We start from the raw sequence: 17217 nt of genomic DNA on the forward strand, positions 1-17217 counted from the left end.
TTAATATTACTAAGTTGTACCTTGCTTTGCAGTTCTGTACTCATCTATGGTCCAACCAACAATTTAGGTCTCTAAATGAAGTTGATGACTTCATTCACTTTGGCTACCTCCCAAAGAAGCCTGAGATGGAGCCAAAACCAGCTGATAATGTAAGCTTATCTTAGTATGATTATTTCTATAATTAAGTTTTTACATGTTTTTTTTTAAATTTTTTATATGATTGGTATTATTCACATTTTTTTGTACTATTTTCTTATGTAGTCTGCGGAAGCGAGCACTTCAAGGGAGAAACGCTCAACTAGAAAGAAGCTGAACTGGGAGTTTAGGTTTTCAGGAAAAATCTCTAATGGTGAAAATGTTCCCTATGATATCCATTTTCTAGAACCTAGTTCCAACCAAGATCCAAGCAGTATAAGTGCTTTTTTTTGTAAAATATATATCAGTGTTGTAGTACTTTATAGTCTTAATAATTTCTACAATGCAAATACGAGGTTAAAAATTTCTAGTCTTATATAATATCTCGGAGTATATATATTAAAATTTCTATATTGTTTTTTTTAAGTCGCGAGGCTTTAGGGTAAATGAAGAAATATTTTTTCTCAAGTGGAGGAAAGACAAATGATCTTGAAAAACACCGCCGTAAGAGAAGGAAGACGATAGACCTCACTCTTAAGGAAAGGGTGGAGACATTTCTATCTAAAGCATATCAGAATCTCCTCAATAAGGGGAACAACAATAAGGACCAAGACGACAAAGGAAAATGCAACAAGGATAAAGGTAAGAGGAAAATGTATGAAGATTAAAGATGTCTTGAGAAGAACACCATATATCCTTCATAAACTCAAACTGGTTAAACTTATATAATAATAAGAATTTGTGATCTCCTTTTGAAGGAGGGAATTTTAAAGGTTTAATTTGATGTATTTTGATGAGACTAATTTATTGTTGTTTTGAACTACTTTCCTTGAAGTTTGATTATTTTTACTAATTAAAACTTATTTCATCCATGATAAATAGAAGGCCAAAAACATCACAAGTTTGGTAATATTTGAACATGATAATACATAATTCATGATCTAGTTTTCCAATAATTTAATACCAAACAGTTATCACAATATATTAAAAAAATCTTTCTTTCTATGGTATAAAACCATGTTTGTTTTTTTTAATCATGTGTCATTTCATGTAATATGTTATTGGTAATAAATCAACATAGGCATTGTTATATTTAGTCTTAATTGCATGAAATCAGATTAATCTTTCTTAATAAGAAATCAACCATATTATATCTTTATAAAATCTAAATATTGTGTGGAAATCATCTAAAATGATCACAACATCCACGAGGATCATATTTTGAGTAATCATATATCACTAATAAAATGAGGATTCAATAATTGCATGTGAACTTCACATTATTGTAATAAGTGTTTTTTTTTTATTTATTTTTTATTTTTTATTTTTTTAAAGTAAGAATAAAAGCACTCTTAAAACAAAAGGAATAACGTACAAAAGTTTTTTTTTTTTTTTTTTATAAATTAATTAACTTGATATATGTATAAATTATATAGTTTAGTGAAACATTCACGATCAATAAACATCTAATGGTACAAATAACTAAACTCATTATTTAACAACACTAGTGTAATTTGCTATTTATGTAGATAACTTACAAATGGGGGTCAACTAAAATAGTTTCTGGAATTTTTTAATTAATTAAAATTTTATTAGAAGTTAAATAAATTTAAAGTGTTGTTAATGAAAAACTCTTGTCTACTATGAGTGAAGGGTGTGACATATATGTGAATATAAAATATAAGTTTGGGTGCATTTAATTTCACCAAGGTGGTATTACCATTTTATACGAGGAAGTACTAATGAAGGTTTGATATGTATTTGCAAATACATATCATTCCTTAAAATATTAAAAAGTATTGTAAGTACATGGGGGTGAGAGAAAGGAGGAGAGAGATTAGCAAGTTGGACCAATTTTTAAATGTACCACTAAAATCTTATATAATATCATTGAATATGTAGTGATATTATTTCTATAAGTAGTTGGTACCACTAAATGAATATACAGTACCATTGAGTGAATATATAGTACCACAGAATGTTCAATGACACTATTTGATCATCTAGTGATACTATTAATCACCCAGTGGTACACTTAAATCCAGCACGTGGGGGTGAGAGAAAAGGAGGAGAGAGATGGGTAAATTTCATGCGAAATGTCTCAAATGTCCCTTGATATGTATATACAAGTACCTATCAAACCTCCCTTTGGAAGGCCTCCATTTTATACTATAATTTTCTATTTGGTTACCCAATCAAATTTATTATATTTATCATTTTACCAAAATGTACTTATAGCCCAAACTTTTCTTCTATATACATCACCTTCTCCCTCGTATGTCTTTTTTATCCACCTTTTTCATTCCTCTCGTTCTTATATAACAACTCCACAACGTCTGTAAAACTTATGGCGAACTCGAATGAAAACTCGCGCGACAATTGAATTTACTCTTTATGAATTTGAAAACCTTCGATATTTGCATCTTGGTGAATTGGTGTGAAATTTTAATTCTTCTTTTCAATTACCTGATTTTGTACTCGGGTGATGTCTCGGATTGTTGATTGAGTTTTAGGATAAATTTTTAGAAAATTCTCTTTGCTAAAATCTAACTTTTTTATTTTTTTTCTTTGGTGAATTGGAAAATAAGTTATTATTTTTGGTAATCCAGTATTAATTGATTACCAAAGATAATAAGTATTGTAATTAAAATCACTAACCATGGTTAGTTTTTTTAACCAGGTGGTTAAGGAACTTCCCATTCCTCAGCCCTGATTGCACGGCGAAAGTTGCTACGTCCTACCGAAGGTCGATATCCTCAGCCGCAATGGTGCTAATCCGCGCCAGATAGTCTCCCATAGCTTAATGCCGATCAACACAACGGTTATCTTTCTCGGCGGTTGTTCGCAATGAACTTAGCCTTAAATTTCAATTTGAGGTCATCGCACCCTGTTACTGTTCCATTCCCGAGACCTTTGGAGAACCATGTTTGAGCCAACCATGTTAGGGTCGTTGGGAAATACTTGCACCATGTTGCCTCGGAATACTGGAACAGGTACATATGCCGCTCGAATGGCAGACATGATCCTTCGGATCTATCGTGCCAGAGAACTTGATGTGCGAAGGTAGTTTGACCTTTGCCGCTTGCTCTTCTAAAATCCATGGGGCAAAAGGCGATCTCTTGGGAGTCATGATCGCTTTTCCTATTCCTATGCTCAGCCGAGTGTACGTTCTCGACTGTCTTTTCCATTAAGGCGAATGTTCTTGTTTTGTTCGAAGGAGGTGTTGTGAATGCGTCAGTCGGCGTGTCCCTCAGATGTGTCAACCTACTGTGGATGCTAAGCTGCCTCTCGCCTAGGGGCTTGTGAACATTCCTACGCGGTGGTTTTGGTGTAGGTTGCTCTGTTTTCGAGTTTCAGTCCCTTTCCTTTGGACATGTATAGAACCTGGGGCCCTTAGGACACATGTCACGATCTGAGCACATGGGCTCCTTTGATGAACTTTTTATGGCCTTTGGGCTGACTTGCATGCATAGGATATAACTTGAGGCTATTAAGCTTGGTGGCTCAATTGATAAGTAAGGCCCAAAATGGGAATCCGTTTTGGCACCCAAACAAATATTAATATTTTTTTTAATTGCTATTTACCAAAACTTGTTTATTTGGTATTTTATTTATTTATTAATATTTATTTATTTTTTTTGCTAGTAAGGAGAAAGGTCCTATTGGACCGAAATCTCTCACAGGTTCTTCCAACCCGAGTTAATAGACTAGGCACTTTAAAAGTAGGGGGGAAGGGTAAGGAAAATCCCCACCTTAAAGTGTCACTAATGGGGTTTAATCCGAAAACCTCTTAATTGTGAGATACAAACTTTATCACTAAATCAAGCTTAGCATACAAACTTTGTCATTAAACCAAACTTAGCTTGATACCAAAACTTATTTGTTAACTTGAGTTTTGTCCTCATAAAAAATAATTCGCAAGCGTAGTAACTCATTTTCACCCCTATTCGAAGAACATTACATTTGCAAGCAAACACGAAACCTCGAGAATAAATGGCGAAATTGCGGAAGCCATGAATTACTCCTACAACTCAAACTTCTTACGCTTGCTTTCCTACACAAAGCAGCTAACATCCCACGTTAATCAAGGTCGCCATAACCAAGCACTCTCTCTCTTCCACCACATTCACTCTGCACTGGCTCTTCCTCTTGACCCTTATGTCTTCCCGCTCACTCTCAAATCCTGCTCAGCCCTCCATTGCCCACTTCTTGGGACCTCCATTCATGCCCACATAACCAAATCTTCTCTACTATCAAACCCATTTGTAGCTTCTGCTCTTGTTGATTTTTATGGGAAATGTGTTTCCTTGGTTTCTGCACGCCAACTGTTCGACGAAATTTCCCTGAGAAATGATGTTGTATGGAATGTAATGATTTCACTTTATGCACATTCTAATAATGTTTCTCTGGCTTTAGGGTTGTTTGAATCTATGGATGTTGCTCCTAATATTTCGACGTTTAATTCGATTATCGATGGTTTGTCGAGGTTAGATGATGGGTGTTACATGGCTCTTGCGTTTTACAGAAGAATGCAGGATTTTGGGTTGAGGGCGAATTTTATTACTGCATTGGCTTTGCTTTCTGCTTGTGCTGGTGGTGGGGCTTTAAAGTTGATTAGAGAGATTCATGGGCATAGTTTGCGGAACAATATTGATCCGAATCCACAGCTTAGGAGTTGTCTTGTTGAAGCGTACGGGCGATGTGGATGTGCTGATTATGCTTATTGCATATTCTGTAGTATGAAGGAGAGAGAGCGAGACGTAGTGGCATGGAGTAGCTTGATCTCAGCTTATGCATTGCACGGCGAGGCAAGAAAAGCGTTGGACATCTTTCATGAAATGGAAGACGCGAAAGTGAAGCCTGATGGGATTACTTTGTTGGGCGTACTGAAAGCTTGTAGTCATGCAGGATTGGCTGATGAAGCAAAGGGTTACATTTCAAGGATGCAAGAGGTTCATGGTGTGGAAATAACCAGTGATCATTACTCTTGTTTGGTGGATGTACTAAGTAGGGCAGGGAAATTATATGAAGCTTACGACGTCTTGACCAAAATGCCAGTTAAGGCAACTGCAAAAGCTTGGGGTGCGCTGTTAGGAGCTTGCAGAACTTATGGAGAGGTGGACCTTGCAGAGGTTGCTGGAAGAGCATTGTTTGGGATAGAACCTAATAATGCTGCTAATTATGTGCTGTTAGCTAGAATTTATGCAAGCGCAGGAAGATATGAAGAAGCTAATAACTTGAGAATTGAAATGAAAGAAAGACGAGTGAAGATAGCACCAGGTAGCAGTTGGGTGTAGTTGGACAGGAACTATTCCGTCCCTTAAGTTAAGCAGGATACAAAATGGAAACAATGGAAATTCAATGGATTCCCAAGTTGCCTGCAACTGGTAGTGTCTATTGTGATTCTACTATAATGCTTCCAATCCTGTGTACTAAAATTGGTCTGTCCTTGAGAATGAGAGAATATTTTAACAAGAATTGAGCAGCAAGGCCAGCAATCCAGACCTCAGACGTATATCATGGTATATGCCGGCTTATCTTTCCTGAATTTGATCCGTTGAACAGAAACATTTTCGGGTCTGATAATACGAAAATATATAGTGAATATTCACTAGGACCAAAATTGCTGTTGGACACCTCTTTGTTTTGCTTTTCACATCACTATTGTCATTGCTCGTGCACTAATCCTGTTGGTTTTTTGTATAGACTTCATTTTGTAGATTAATGGATATTATTGGTGGAAGCGATAAGAAAATGAGCAAAATAAGCGTGAACACAAAAGGAAAGATAAGAAAATGGTTGTATGATGTGTATCCTGGTGAAGTGATAAATAGAGATTTTGGATTGATAAATTACTCCTCTCAATCTTCTTTGCTTAAGTTTAATTATTATCTCAAAACTAATTAAAATAAAGTTATTATAAAGCCATAAGGGGTTTATTTCTCACCTATCAATTTATCATGGCAAAGTTATTAATAAACCTTTTTTTTTTTTTTTTTTGTGTATGTAAATGAGACGATATTTACAGATTATAAATAGGAAGAGCCGAAGAGGGATTTGAACTTGTGAATTACCACATACGGGTCTTCAATCTTTGCTACTAGGCCAAGACCTCATTGATAACTGTACACATATTCTATTAATCTGATTTTTACTCATCTGAACTTATATGAACTTATTAGATTTTATTAAAATTTATTTTATTTTAGTTTGTAATTTGAAATTTGATAATTCCTTATTGGAACTTATTTTGTTTGAACTTATAAAGCCTAAAATAAGTGAAAATAGCATAAATAGAATAGTGTGTGAGTGAAATTAAAAAGGTATCTCAACCATTAGATCAATATGGAACTCAACGATGGATTAATCACATCCTTGAATGTAACATATCGAAACATTAATGAAAGATCCTACCTATGTCAACATAACATAACTTTTTCGTGACTAATCTGTTACATGATGGGATGATCCATTTGAGCACAAGATATCTCACTCAATACATGATCTTCCAAGTCCCAGCCCGTGCTCAACTGTTGTTTCACCTCTAACTTGGCAAACCAGACATCTCTTTAACTTTCCATTAGAGGAATAAAACCCCCGATTAAAAAGTAAAAACACCCTTAATTTAATGTGTGTTTAACAACTACTGAACCGCACTTGATTCAGACTGACGACGCCCCGATTGCCAAGAACCATCAACAATCATCATCCATGGTTGACACATGACCTCTCAACTTCCCTCCTTTCTTTCTCTATTCTTCACAATTCTCAATCGTCGTTTGTTGCTTCGCCTTTTCCTGACTTTGACAACTTCCCCTTTCTCTCTCCTCCCTTGTCGTTACTCCATTCCCATCACCCAGTTTCCGCCATTGCAGCACCTTCAGCTTTCAGGTAACATCTCAATTCAATACACAGATCAGAATCATTCACTTTTCACTAATTATTTCATGGGTTTTTGTTAAATTACAAATTACTCGATTCAACAGCTGAAAATAACGAAATCCCAGAAAAATTATTGAATACCCAGATCATAATTTGTAAAATTTCCCCTTTTTTGGGGATTAATTGTTGGATTTAATGGAAATTTGCTAGTTTATATGATGTTAGGTGCCGTCCAATTAGGTGTATTGGCGGCTTGTATAGTAGTTCTTGTTCCAATGGCGTTAGCTGGGTGGCATTTGAGCCGCAATAAAGTGTTGTTCTTTAGTGGTGCTCTTTTCATTTCACTTGCTGTTGCTGTTCATCTTTCGCCGTACTTTCCTTCTCTTACCGACTTTTTTCCTGATGTTTCATCATCATCTTCTTCTTCGACCTTAGTTGTTCTTGAGAATCGTGAATCTTGTATCTCTTTTCTTCATCGGATCCAGTGGAAAAATCATCCTAGAAATATGAATTTTTCTTCTAGTTGGAAATGGATGTTGTCAGATGAGAATGTGTTAGCTTGTGATTTTCAGAAGTTGGGTAGGAATGATGTTGGGGATCTGCTTAATGGGTCTTGGGTAATGGTTGCTGGGGATTCGCAAGCGCGGTTATTCGTGCTTTCGTTGTTGGATTTGGTGTTGGTTGAGGAAGAAATGGTGGCGGTTCGAGGGGAGTTGTTTAAGAGGCATAGTGATTATCATTTGGTGATTGATAGAGTAGGGTTGAAGTTGGATTTTGTATGGGCTCCTTATGTTAATAATTTGACTCACTTGGCATTGGAGTTGAATAGGAATCATAGCTGCCCTGATGTTCTGGTCATGGGTTCTGGTCTTTGGCATATGCTTCATGTGAATAACGCGACTCATTATGATGCTTCGTTGCAGCTTCTGAGTCGTTCTGTGATGCCATTGTTGGTTGGTAAATCTCAGCCTCATTTGTTTTGGTTGGGGATGCCAACATTGATACATTCGATGCTGAATACTGAAGAGAAGAGAGAGAGAATGACTAGCGCAACACAATTTGCTTACGGTTTGGGAGTTCGTGGTGCTAAGCTTTTACGGCCTGGTGGCCCATTTGTGTTGTTGGATATTCAGTCTTTGAGTGAAAATTGTGGGGAAAGATGTACAGAGGATGGAATGCATTATGATGGAGTTGTATATGAAGCCGCAGTTCATATCATGCTTAATGCTCTACTTATCCAGTCTCAACAAAAATTGTAGTGATGGTTTTGTTATTTAGCTGGCCCTTCTCTGACATTGATTACCGATAGCATCTTTGATGGAGCGTAAGCTTTTGGTCCTTTGTAAGAGATTGCTTTATCCCTGTATCTTTGATGTGTCTTGGGTGATTCCTGATGTATACTTCTCTACGTTTTGAATTAACTTTTAGCATGAGTTTTCTCGTAGTGGAGAGATCAATTGCTTGATTTTTCTTATAGCTTAGCTAGTCAAACATGTATTAGTATGGTATACTTACAAAACTTGTATGCTATAGGCAAAGGGGGAACCCTTAATGTTTTTCATTCATTCTAGTTGTACAAGTATGTGGTTGCACTGATGGAATAACAATCAAGAGATTTTTTTTTAACCTTTTTCACTTCTTGGAGATCTCCCTGTTCTGCGTTCTTTGGTTCTGTATGGCTGTCACTAGCATTGCAAGCCTGCTTGATGTTGCTATGGTAATTTAATAGTCTTGGATGATGCAACAGAAATATTTAGCTATCCGTTGAACTTGCTGGAATCTTTTGTTTGTAATTGTTGTGACTTGGAACTAAGGATGGTGTGGCATCAAGGCGATCAATCACATCAGCCATTCTGGTACGTTGTATTTCTAATTTTTGCTAAAATTTAATGGTGCCAGTTTAGTAACGGAGGTTATGCATGTCATTAAAATGTTAGAATTTCATGAAACTGTTTTTGAGTACACTGAAATTATATGATTGAATTAGAATTTTGGTAATCAAGAGCTCCATTGACTCAGAATTGTGTGACAGTGCATCCACATGATGCATCTGTAGAATGTTCTAATATTTTCCTTTAGCCAGACTACTGGAATTCAAGTGCAGAGAGAATTTTATTGTCTTTTTTTCAATTAGCATAGGATGATTAATCATTTACTTCCAATCTGAATTTCCATTATTTCCTGCACCAATCCATCCAAAAGTTAAAACAAAGTTTCAATGATCTAGAGCAAAATGTCAACGAATGAGGTCAAGACTCAAGAGTAACTCCATGACTAGTGGACTAGTAATGATAGATGAGTTGGGCTAATTCTTTAAGTTAGCAGTAAAAGTATAGCCCTTAGTATCTTTATATTGGAAGTCATGCAGTTTGTGACAGCCTAATTTTTGCTCCAATGTTACATTCATCTCCCACATTTATGACAAGTGAAGATATAATTAATTCTCAAACCTTCAATCAAAAATTGAATCTCTCCTTACTTTATGCATTTGGTCCTGTCCTAAATATGGTTAATAAGGGCAAATACATATACAACAGATGGTGAAGGACACCTTCCTTCATGAATGAAATCTACAAGGGTTAGGAGGAGGAGCATTGCCTTGGAGGAGAGTGGAATTTTTTTACTGTGTGTCTAATTTTTTATGCATTCCTAATGTGAATTACGAAATTTTATGATTGTTTGTGGAGGACCTCCTGAGCTTGGGATATTTTGCATAGTATTTATCCTTGTATATTTATCGTAAATGTTCATCCACATACGTGAATAGCTATCTTGCCTCTTGACATATAAACAGAACATCACATATGTAGGTAGCATTCTATCATTTCAATGCATAACTATTCTTTCTCTTTTGATTAAACAGAAATGGCTATGAACATATTCCAGAAAAACAGATCTACACTCATTATGAATTATGTTATTCCTGAACTTGACTTTTTTTCAGTAAAAATAAAGGCAAATGAGACTGACATATTGGCCAATTTCTTGATCAGAGCCAAAATATTAGTGACCCTGTTTTAATGAGTTGCTGAAAAAAGAGTAAAGATACTGCCTACCTTGTTTATGGTATGGTATGGGCAGACCTTAAACTTGTTTCTGCATCTTCTAGACAACTCCTTTGTTGGTGGTTAATAAACTTTTTAGCTTTTCATGTATATGCTATTTACAATATGAAATATAGGATTTAGTTTGGAAATGATTATATATATGGTCAAGTTTCAGAACCCTCTTACTGGAAATGTTTTGTTGAAAGAGGCCTACTAATGGCATGTTGAATTGCATCTTGAGTTTCTTTAATAAAGCAGCTTTGCTTGGAAACATTACCTTGATGATTGTGCTTTTCTTAGAGACATAATTGGAGATGAGATCAATAGCAATATGATTCTGGAGACCTCTCTCCTCGGAATTGCACTTTCTTGCTATGCTGTGTTACAATGAGGATGTTGATGATAGTTTTCGATGAGGGTAATCCAACTGTGTGAAATTTTTATCTTTCTCTTGATGGTGATGATAGTTTAAAAGAGTGGGACTGTTACATCAGAGACTTTTTACCAGACATAATTGCAGGCCCTCAAGGTTGATTATGTCTTCTTTCATCTGGATATTGAAAAGCAGGAACTATCCAAGCACACTGTCATATAGTTCTTTCAGAAGTCTTCTTTTCTCTGTCAGTCTTTAAAGGTATGTTTTAAAGATCCTTTTACAGCGTGTTTGGATGAATGGATTTCATAGTAACAAAAGGTAGGGAAAGTAATGGATCCAATTTTAATTGTTTAGATCTGAATTGGCGGATAATTGGGGTATCATATTTCCCTTTCAAATATGTCTGGAGTTGGAAGGATGTGGAAGGAAAACACAAGTCCATTTCTGCTTTTGCTTTTCTCTTTTCTATTCCCCTTCCCCCTCTTTCCCTCCACCATTAACTCGAATACGTTTTCTTGTATTTTTCTTACAAATGTGATACATTTAAGTCCCGTAATTCTTTTATTCAAACAGCTTCTAAATTCACGGGTGATTCCATTATATCAGAAGTTGCTGGTTTTAGACAGCTAGCAGGTAAACTAATGTTGCAGCTGAACTCGAACCTGTCAATTTGCATAATGCAGAAATGATCAGATTTTAAGATTGTCAATACACTTAAAAGGTTTGATATGTGAATTAATTTTACCAGTATTTACTTTTTGTCTCTCCTATGTGTGTGTTTGAAGGGTGAGGAATGAGTGACTTATAAAATAAACGATGGCCTAATTTTAAATAAAAGGTTTGATATTGTTACTAGTAACGCCAAATCCTTTTGGGATTTAGTCTTTTTGTCGTTTTTGTAGAATCTACGTTCCTCAATTAATCCCTGAAGGATGATTAGTGCAGTAACTTCCATAGGGTGAAGTTATGCTAATGAAAGAGCTTGTTTATACTCAACATGAATTGACTGATGAATTTTCAGAGCTGTAATATAGAGATGAAGATGAATAATTTGATTGTAATAAAACGGTACCCAATGAAACTTTACTCCGAAATCAGTTGATCCTTTCTGCATTGAACGTGGCATTTACAGATTATGCTTCTGCTGAAGGAGTAGGATCCCATTAGGAAGTCCTTCTTCAGTCGTGCACCAGGAGATGTTCACTAGACAGGCATTTGAAACAGCCAAGGCTAACCATACGTGCATAATTTCTCGGGGATATTGAGGAGTTTGGAATCAGCACCACCACAGCTGTTCTCAATCATTTTTCAACTGAATGACTGATGCAAAAGCTCAGAATTCCTAGCATCAAAAATTACTGCAGACGAATATTTTCAATCATAGATTCTTTTGACCCTGGCAAGACAAGCCAGACTTCATTGTCGCATGTGTTTACAGGTTGCAATAAGCAGAAATTTATTTGAATAGATATACTTTTGACTCAAATACTCAATTTTTGTACAGGCCAAATTTGTAAATACTCAAATATTCATGGTAGAATTTTAAGTTTGATAAGCTCGAATAAGTTCTCGAGCCAGTGAATCCCTTCATCTCTGAAAGAAGCCAAATAGTCTCCAGAGGACTGTCAGGCTAATTACCGTTCTGTTCTGACTTCCTGTACTATTTGTCTATTTGACTCATATTTGGTATAGCAATATTTTAGAGTTAAAATACGAAACTTCAAAAGAGAGGAATTTCAATAAAACTGCTTTGACTAACTTTGATCAAGCATCGCTTCTTTCATACATTGTTTAGTACAATTACATTACCACTACCTGCAAAGAAGGGTTCAGTTCAACTGGAAGAAAACAAACAAGAGCCACAGTCAAACAGCTAAGCCAGTCTTCAGCTTGTCAACTTGTTCTAGGTACATTAGGTGTCCTACTCTGCTTTTTTTTTTTTTTTTTTTTTCCTACTCTGCTTATTATGAAGACAGTGAAAAATGAATGGAAAGGGTGCATAATATATGCGTGTGTCAAGACTGATAAACCTCAGGAAGCTGAAGCCCTACACTGGCAGCTGATTTTCCGAGTATCCTTTTCATCTCATCTGATCTGTCCACAGCAATGTTGTAGGAGAATAGGAGCTCCTAAAAGAAAAATGAGAAGATCATGATAAAATTAGAAGATCAGTGCACCAATTGGTGTACTAGTAATTTTGTAGCAAATAAGCAAAAGGAAAGAAAAAGGCAATAATTTATCAAGTATGGAAGATGTGTAAAGGCACATAAGCAGCCATAGGTCCTAGAACAATAGAGCTGAACATATTCACCAATATTAATACAGTAAGATTTCAGATGAGATGCATAACTGATATCCACAAACTTCGTAGATACTGTTCTTCGATCACTCATCTAACATCAAATCAATCTGTAGATAGTATCACTTCCTTTCCCCCATACCATAGCAACATTGAATCAGGACAACAGTTCATTTATACATACTTCCACATTAACTATGCATTATTCAGAAAGAACAATGTACTGAGCTCCCAAGTCATTTTTTCCCTGGATCAGGCTTCATTTGTCTAGCTGGCCAAATAGAATTTTAAACATATATAGATAGCTTATAAATAGCATCAGAAAATGAAATGTGAAAGGTCTACTCAAGTTTTATGCAGGTTATCTGATATAAAAACCAACCCTCTAGCTGAGATTTATAGGACCCCAGAGAAAAGAAAATATCCCATAATAAAGAGAGGAGAAAAGAATATCCACAGGTATAAAGATATACTATACACAAACACAGAAGAAACAAGTGATGGCTTCTTCTATGAACGTCTAATTGTTTATAAATGAAATTCGACTTCACATAATGCAAGGCTCTAGAATTGTATACCTTGTGATGATGGACACTATTAAGCAAGAAAGTATAATCATTTGCCAACTTCAATTTATTCTGTATAGATGATGGATCAGACAGTTGATGGTTCTTCTTAAACTCTTCCATTATATAATCACTAAAGTGCCTTTTGTAGTCTTCCTGTCCAATGTGCTTCTTCACAGATTTGAGAAGTTGCCTACAAACTTTCACAGCATGAAGTCCTGATCCCATTTCCTTTTCTTTCCTTGTTGGTGTTAATTATCTTCTTGCTCCCCTCCTTTCTCGGCTTCTCACTCAATTGTACCGAATGAACAAGCCTGTTTTAGAAAGGCAGCTACCACTGTCAAAAGAGCAGAATTTTTTCCTGAAGAAGTTATCATTAACACGACAGGAATAAGATGAGTTTGATTATCAGTAGATGTAAATGATAATCGGGAGAGGAGTTCCATCTGGTCATATCCGCTTCTATAAAGCATCTTAATCCCTAAATACAATGTCCATCTCTCTCAAAAGAAGTTGATAGCAAATTTACAATGCAGCTATTCTTTATCATAAATTCATGATACTTAGAATGTATCAAGATCAAACACTAATATGGGTATTGTTTGTTTAAAATGCTCAAGTTTTTACTTAATTCCTTACATTCTGCACTCATTCTTAAGAAGAAGATATAAATGATTCATCAAACATGACACGACCTACAAAACATCACTTACAAACATATCCTGATTAATCACATTGACCCAATCCCTCGAGATTAAGCATTCGCCATCATTTCACCAATATTCCATTTCTAAGTTCACATTTTCATAGTATGATCCTAACATTAAAGGGTTAGGAACCAAATTCGACTCGGTTATCAAATAAGGCTCAAAAAATCACATAAAGTTCTTCTTGCTTAATAGTATCAATGTGAATCGCTGGAATTGTTCATAACTTGAGTAATTATAATCAATAGTACAAGAACCCTAAATTGACTAATTAATTAACAGTTATAATGTAACAATTACTAAGCCATTGATGTAACACCCCAATAATTCTCTCTTTAAAACCTGTAATAACCTGTAAATACTTTTAATAACCTGTAAGAGAATTACTGACGTGCTACCGCCACGTGTTCAAATGTTAAGGCTAATTTCAGAAATCAGCAGCGAAAAACTAACTTAGTTTTGAAAAAAAAAATATAAGTTTCAAAACTAACAATCAAAACCAAATTTAGTCTTACAATTTGAAACCATAACGACCCTTATTCAAAACCCAGTAAAATAGGAAGTAAATAGAATTAGAGTCAAAATAAAATCAACTTATGAAATGAAATAAGCTAAGAGATTAACCGACGCTCCACTCAAAATCCCATCACCTTGATGCAAGTTCAGGTGATTAAATCTGCTCCCCAATATTACAAGTGTAAGAATTGGATCATTACAGGGTCATTGAAGGGCGAAGGCCATGATCAAGAAGAAACATACAAAAGCACGCAATCAGCAAGAGTACATACAAGCTACGAAATATAGTAAAGAGCCTAGCATGTTACTAGAAATCATTCTGCACACACACGCAATACAATCATTTACTCAAACACATGACTCAATTGTTGACATTACTAAGATTTCTCTAAATAACATTGATTATTTCATTAATTGATTGGATTAAGTAATAGACCGGGTTGTCCCCCTATGCCCCATTTCGGAACATTAATAAAGAAAACCCTATGCCCCATTTCGGAACATTAATAAACATCCAATGGCAGACGGGCCCGACTCTGTGGCCATAGCTAGTATGAGATCTCATCTAACTCATTATAATTTTAAAAGTATTTGAAAACAAGAGACGCGTAGATCAGACGGCCTCTGAAAACACAACTAATACTATAAATTCATAGTTTTATTGCTCATCCTTCTTACACTTTACGTGATTTACCGGTTTAAACTTGGTGATGACTCTCATGCAAAATAATACAATCGATCAAACATCAACTATTCAAGCAATTCAAATTTCCAATTCAATTCTTGATTTATTAGTGACAAACAATACTTATTATTGATTCCTTTAACTACCTCGGTGTATAAACACCTTAAGTGCATAAGGCACCTTAAATCCTCAACCTAGTCTTATAAGACTTTAATTCTCCCTTTACTCATTTCAATCCAATATTAGTGAACAAGTAATAGATTAATTCATTCCATACATCCTTGTATCTTTGCCACTAGGCTCATTTTGCAAATTATTGCATAAATAATTTTTTTTATAAGGAAATCAATACGAATACATAAATCAAACCAATAATCACATTTATCATCAATCAAGCTCATTACCAAACGATTTCAACCAATCCACAAGTTCCCTAGCATGATTCTAAGTTTTTCCAAGTCCTTAAACATGCTCCAAGAGTCAAGGTTTTTCGTATTCTTGTACGTATCTTGAGTACACAAATTGGTTGGCCACTTTAAGACTAGAAGTCACCTTCTACGAAGTCCTCTCCTAAACAAAGCAACAATAGTTCAATTAATACCCAAGCAATATAATTTACAGCAATACCAAACTACTTTAAAACCCCTTAAACCATTGAAATAATGCCTTTAAATTGCTCACAATAGTCAAAGTTAATAATTCAAAGTTCAACTACAAGTTTGTATGTTAAAATCATGAAAATATAGCCTATAGCATAAAATTCCAGCAACTTTAAAGTAGGATTATAATCTGATAATTTAATTTAAAATTATGAAACAACCTCATAAACATTTCCACTTAAAATAATCATTATATAGTACGTTAGTATGTTAAAAACCAAAAAATTCATCATAAAACCATGATTTAAAACCTTTGAAGTCAAGATTAAAAATCTGGAATTTTAGTTTAATAGTAGAATGTAGGAATACAACAATCTAAACTTGGAATATACAATTAAAATTCAATTAGATTCATAAACACTCAATTAAACCTTCAAATTTCACAACTTAAACCCTAAAAAATACATAATTCAAACCTGAAATTTAATTTATAATCAAGATAATTGAATTTAAACATAATTTACACATACTATAATTAGGTAACTTAATCATCACGTTTTAAACCCAAAAATCATGAAAAATCAACATTTAAACCCTCAATTTTTGAATAAACCGAATCTGAAATTTTATTCCATAAATCAAATAAAGTATAATTCATAAATATGCAATCTTTTATAACTCATATACATAATCAAACCATAAAAATTATTAATCATTGGAAAATTCATGTAAAGATTGAAGCTTTAAAGAAATTTAAACAAGAAAAGAGAGAAAGATAGAAGAGAAGGGGAAGTGGAGGAAACCGGATGGGTGGTGGCAGCAGGTGGCGAGGGCAGCGGCGGCAGCGGGCTGAGCAGCGGCGGTAGCAGCAGTGACAGCAGCAGCGCAGGAGGGATTTTTTTTTTTTTTTTTTTTTTTTTTTTTTTTTTTTTTTTTTGTGTGTGTGAAAAAGGCAGTAGGGGAAGCAATAGATGGGAAGCAGGAAGGTGTTGTTTAGTTCAACTTATTTTTACTTATTTCAGAAAAAATAATTTCAGATCAGATCAGATCAGAAAAAATATGTTCAGATCAGAACATCGTTTTATGTGTGGTTTTTTATCGCTAAATATTCTTAATTTCGTAATGAAAAAAATTGTGAAAATTACATATTAATAAACTACACATTATTACGAATCTAACAAGATCTCACTTGATATATTTTTTCCTTATAGATTATCATACACTTAATGTCAAAGTTTGGTCAAATCAGATTAGTCCAGACCAGATCAAATCAGACCAGACCAGATCAGTAAAAATAAGGTGAATCAAACAAGGCCTAAGGGGAAGGCAATAGGAATAGTCATACAAGGGTTTTGAGAGGAGAAATAAGAAGTTTACTTAATTAAAATGGGAATATGGGCTTAAG

At 34.8% G+C, this 17217-nt stretch overlaps 3 protein-coding genes across 7 annotated transcripts; 2 read left to right on the top strand and 1 right to left on the bottom strand.

The window, feature by feature from the left end:
• Positions 1-3758: 3758 nt before the first annotated feature.
• On the top strand, positions 3759-6114 carry LOC110711163 (putative pentatricopeptide repeat-containing protein At1g03510). The gene has a single exon (XM_021889544.1). The coding sequence runs from the start codon at positions 4149-4151 to the stop codon at positions 5430-5432; it is 1284 nt and encodes a 427-aa protein (XP_021745236.1). The 5' UTR covers positions 3759-4148; the 3' UTR covers positions 5433-6114.
• Positions 6115-6528: 414 nt separating this feature from the next.
• On the top strand, positions 6529-8647 carry LOC110711164. Its single transcript, XM_021889545.1, has one exon. It carries the CDS (start codon positions 7233-7235, stop codon positions 8274-8276), a length of 1044 nt encoding a protein of 347 aa, XP_021745237.1. The 5' UTR covers positions 6529-7232; the 3' UTR covers positions 8277-8647.
• A 3527-nt stretch (positions 8648-12174) lies between these two features.
• On the bottom strand, positions 12175-16765 carry LOC110711165. 5 transcript variants are annotated; one of them, XM_021889550.1, is made up of 4 exons: positions 16616-16765; positions 15766-15783; positions 13318-13619; positions 12175-12569 (listed from the first exon to the last, which is right to left on the bottom strand). In XM_021889550.1, exons 3-4 carry the CDS (start codon positions 13531-13533, stop codon positions 12456-12458), a joined length of 330 nt encoding a protein of 109 aa, XP_021745242.1. In that variant the 5' UTR covers positions 13534-13619; positions 15766-15783; positions 16616-16765; the 3' UTR covers positions 12175-12455. The 5 variants fall into 5 exon arrangements, with proteins under 5 accessions (XP_021745242.1, XP_021745239.1, XP_021745241.1 ...); XM_021889547.1 differs by having other exon boundaries at positions 15618-15783; XM_021889549.1 differs by lacking the exon at positions 15766-15783 and having other exon boundaries at positions 13318-13642.
• Positions 16766-17217: the final 452 nt, after the last annotated feature.

This window comes from Chenopodium quinoa, unplaced genomic scaffold, assembly GCF_001683475.1.
Source record: "Chenopodium quinoa cultivar QQ74 unplaced genomic scaffold, ASM168347v1, whole genome shotgun sequence".
NCBI classification, from domain to species: domain Eukaryota; kingdom Viridiplantae; phylum Streptophyta; class Magnoliopsida; order Caryophyllales; family Amaranthaceae; genus Chenopodium; species Chenopodium quinoa.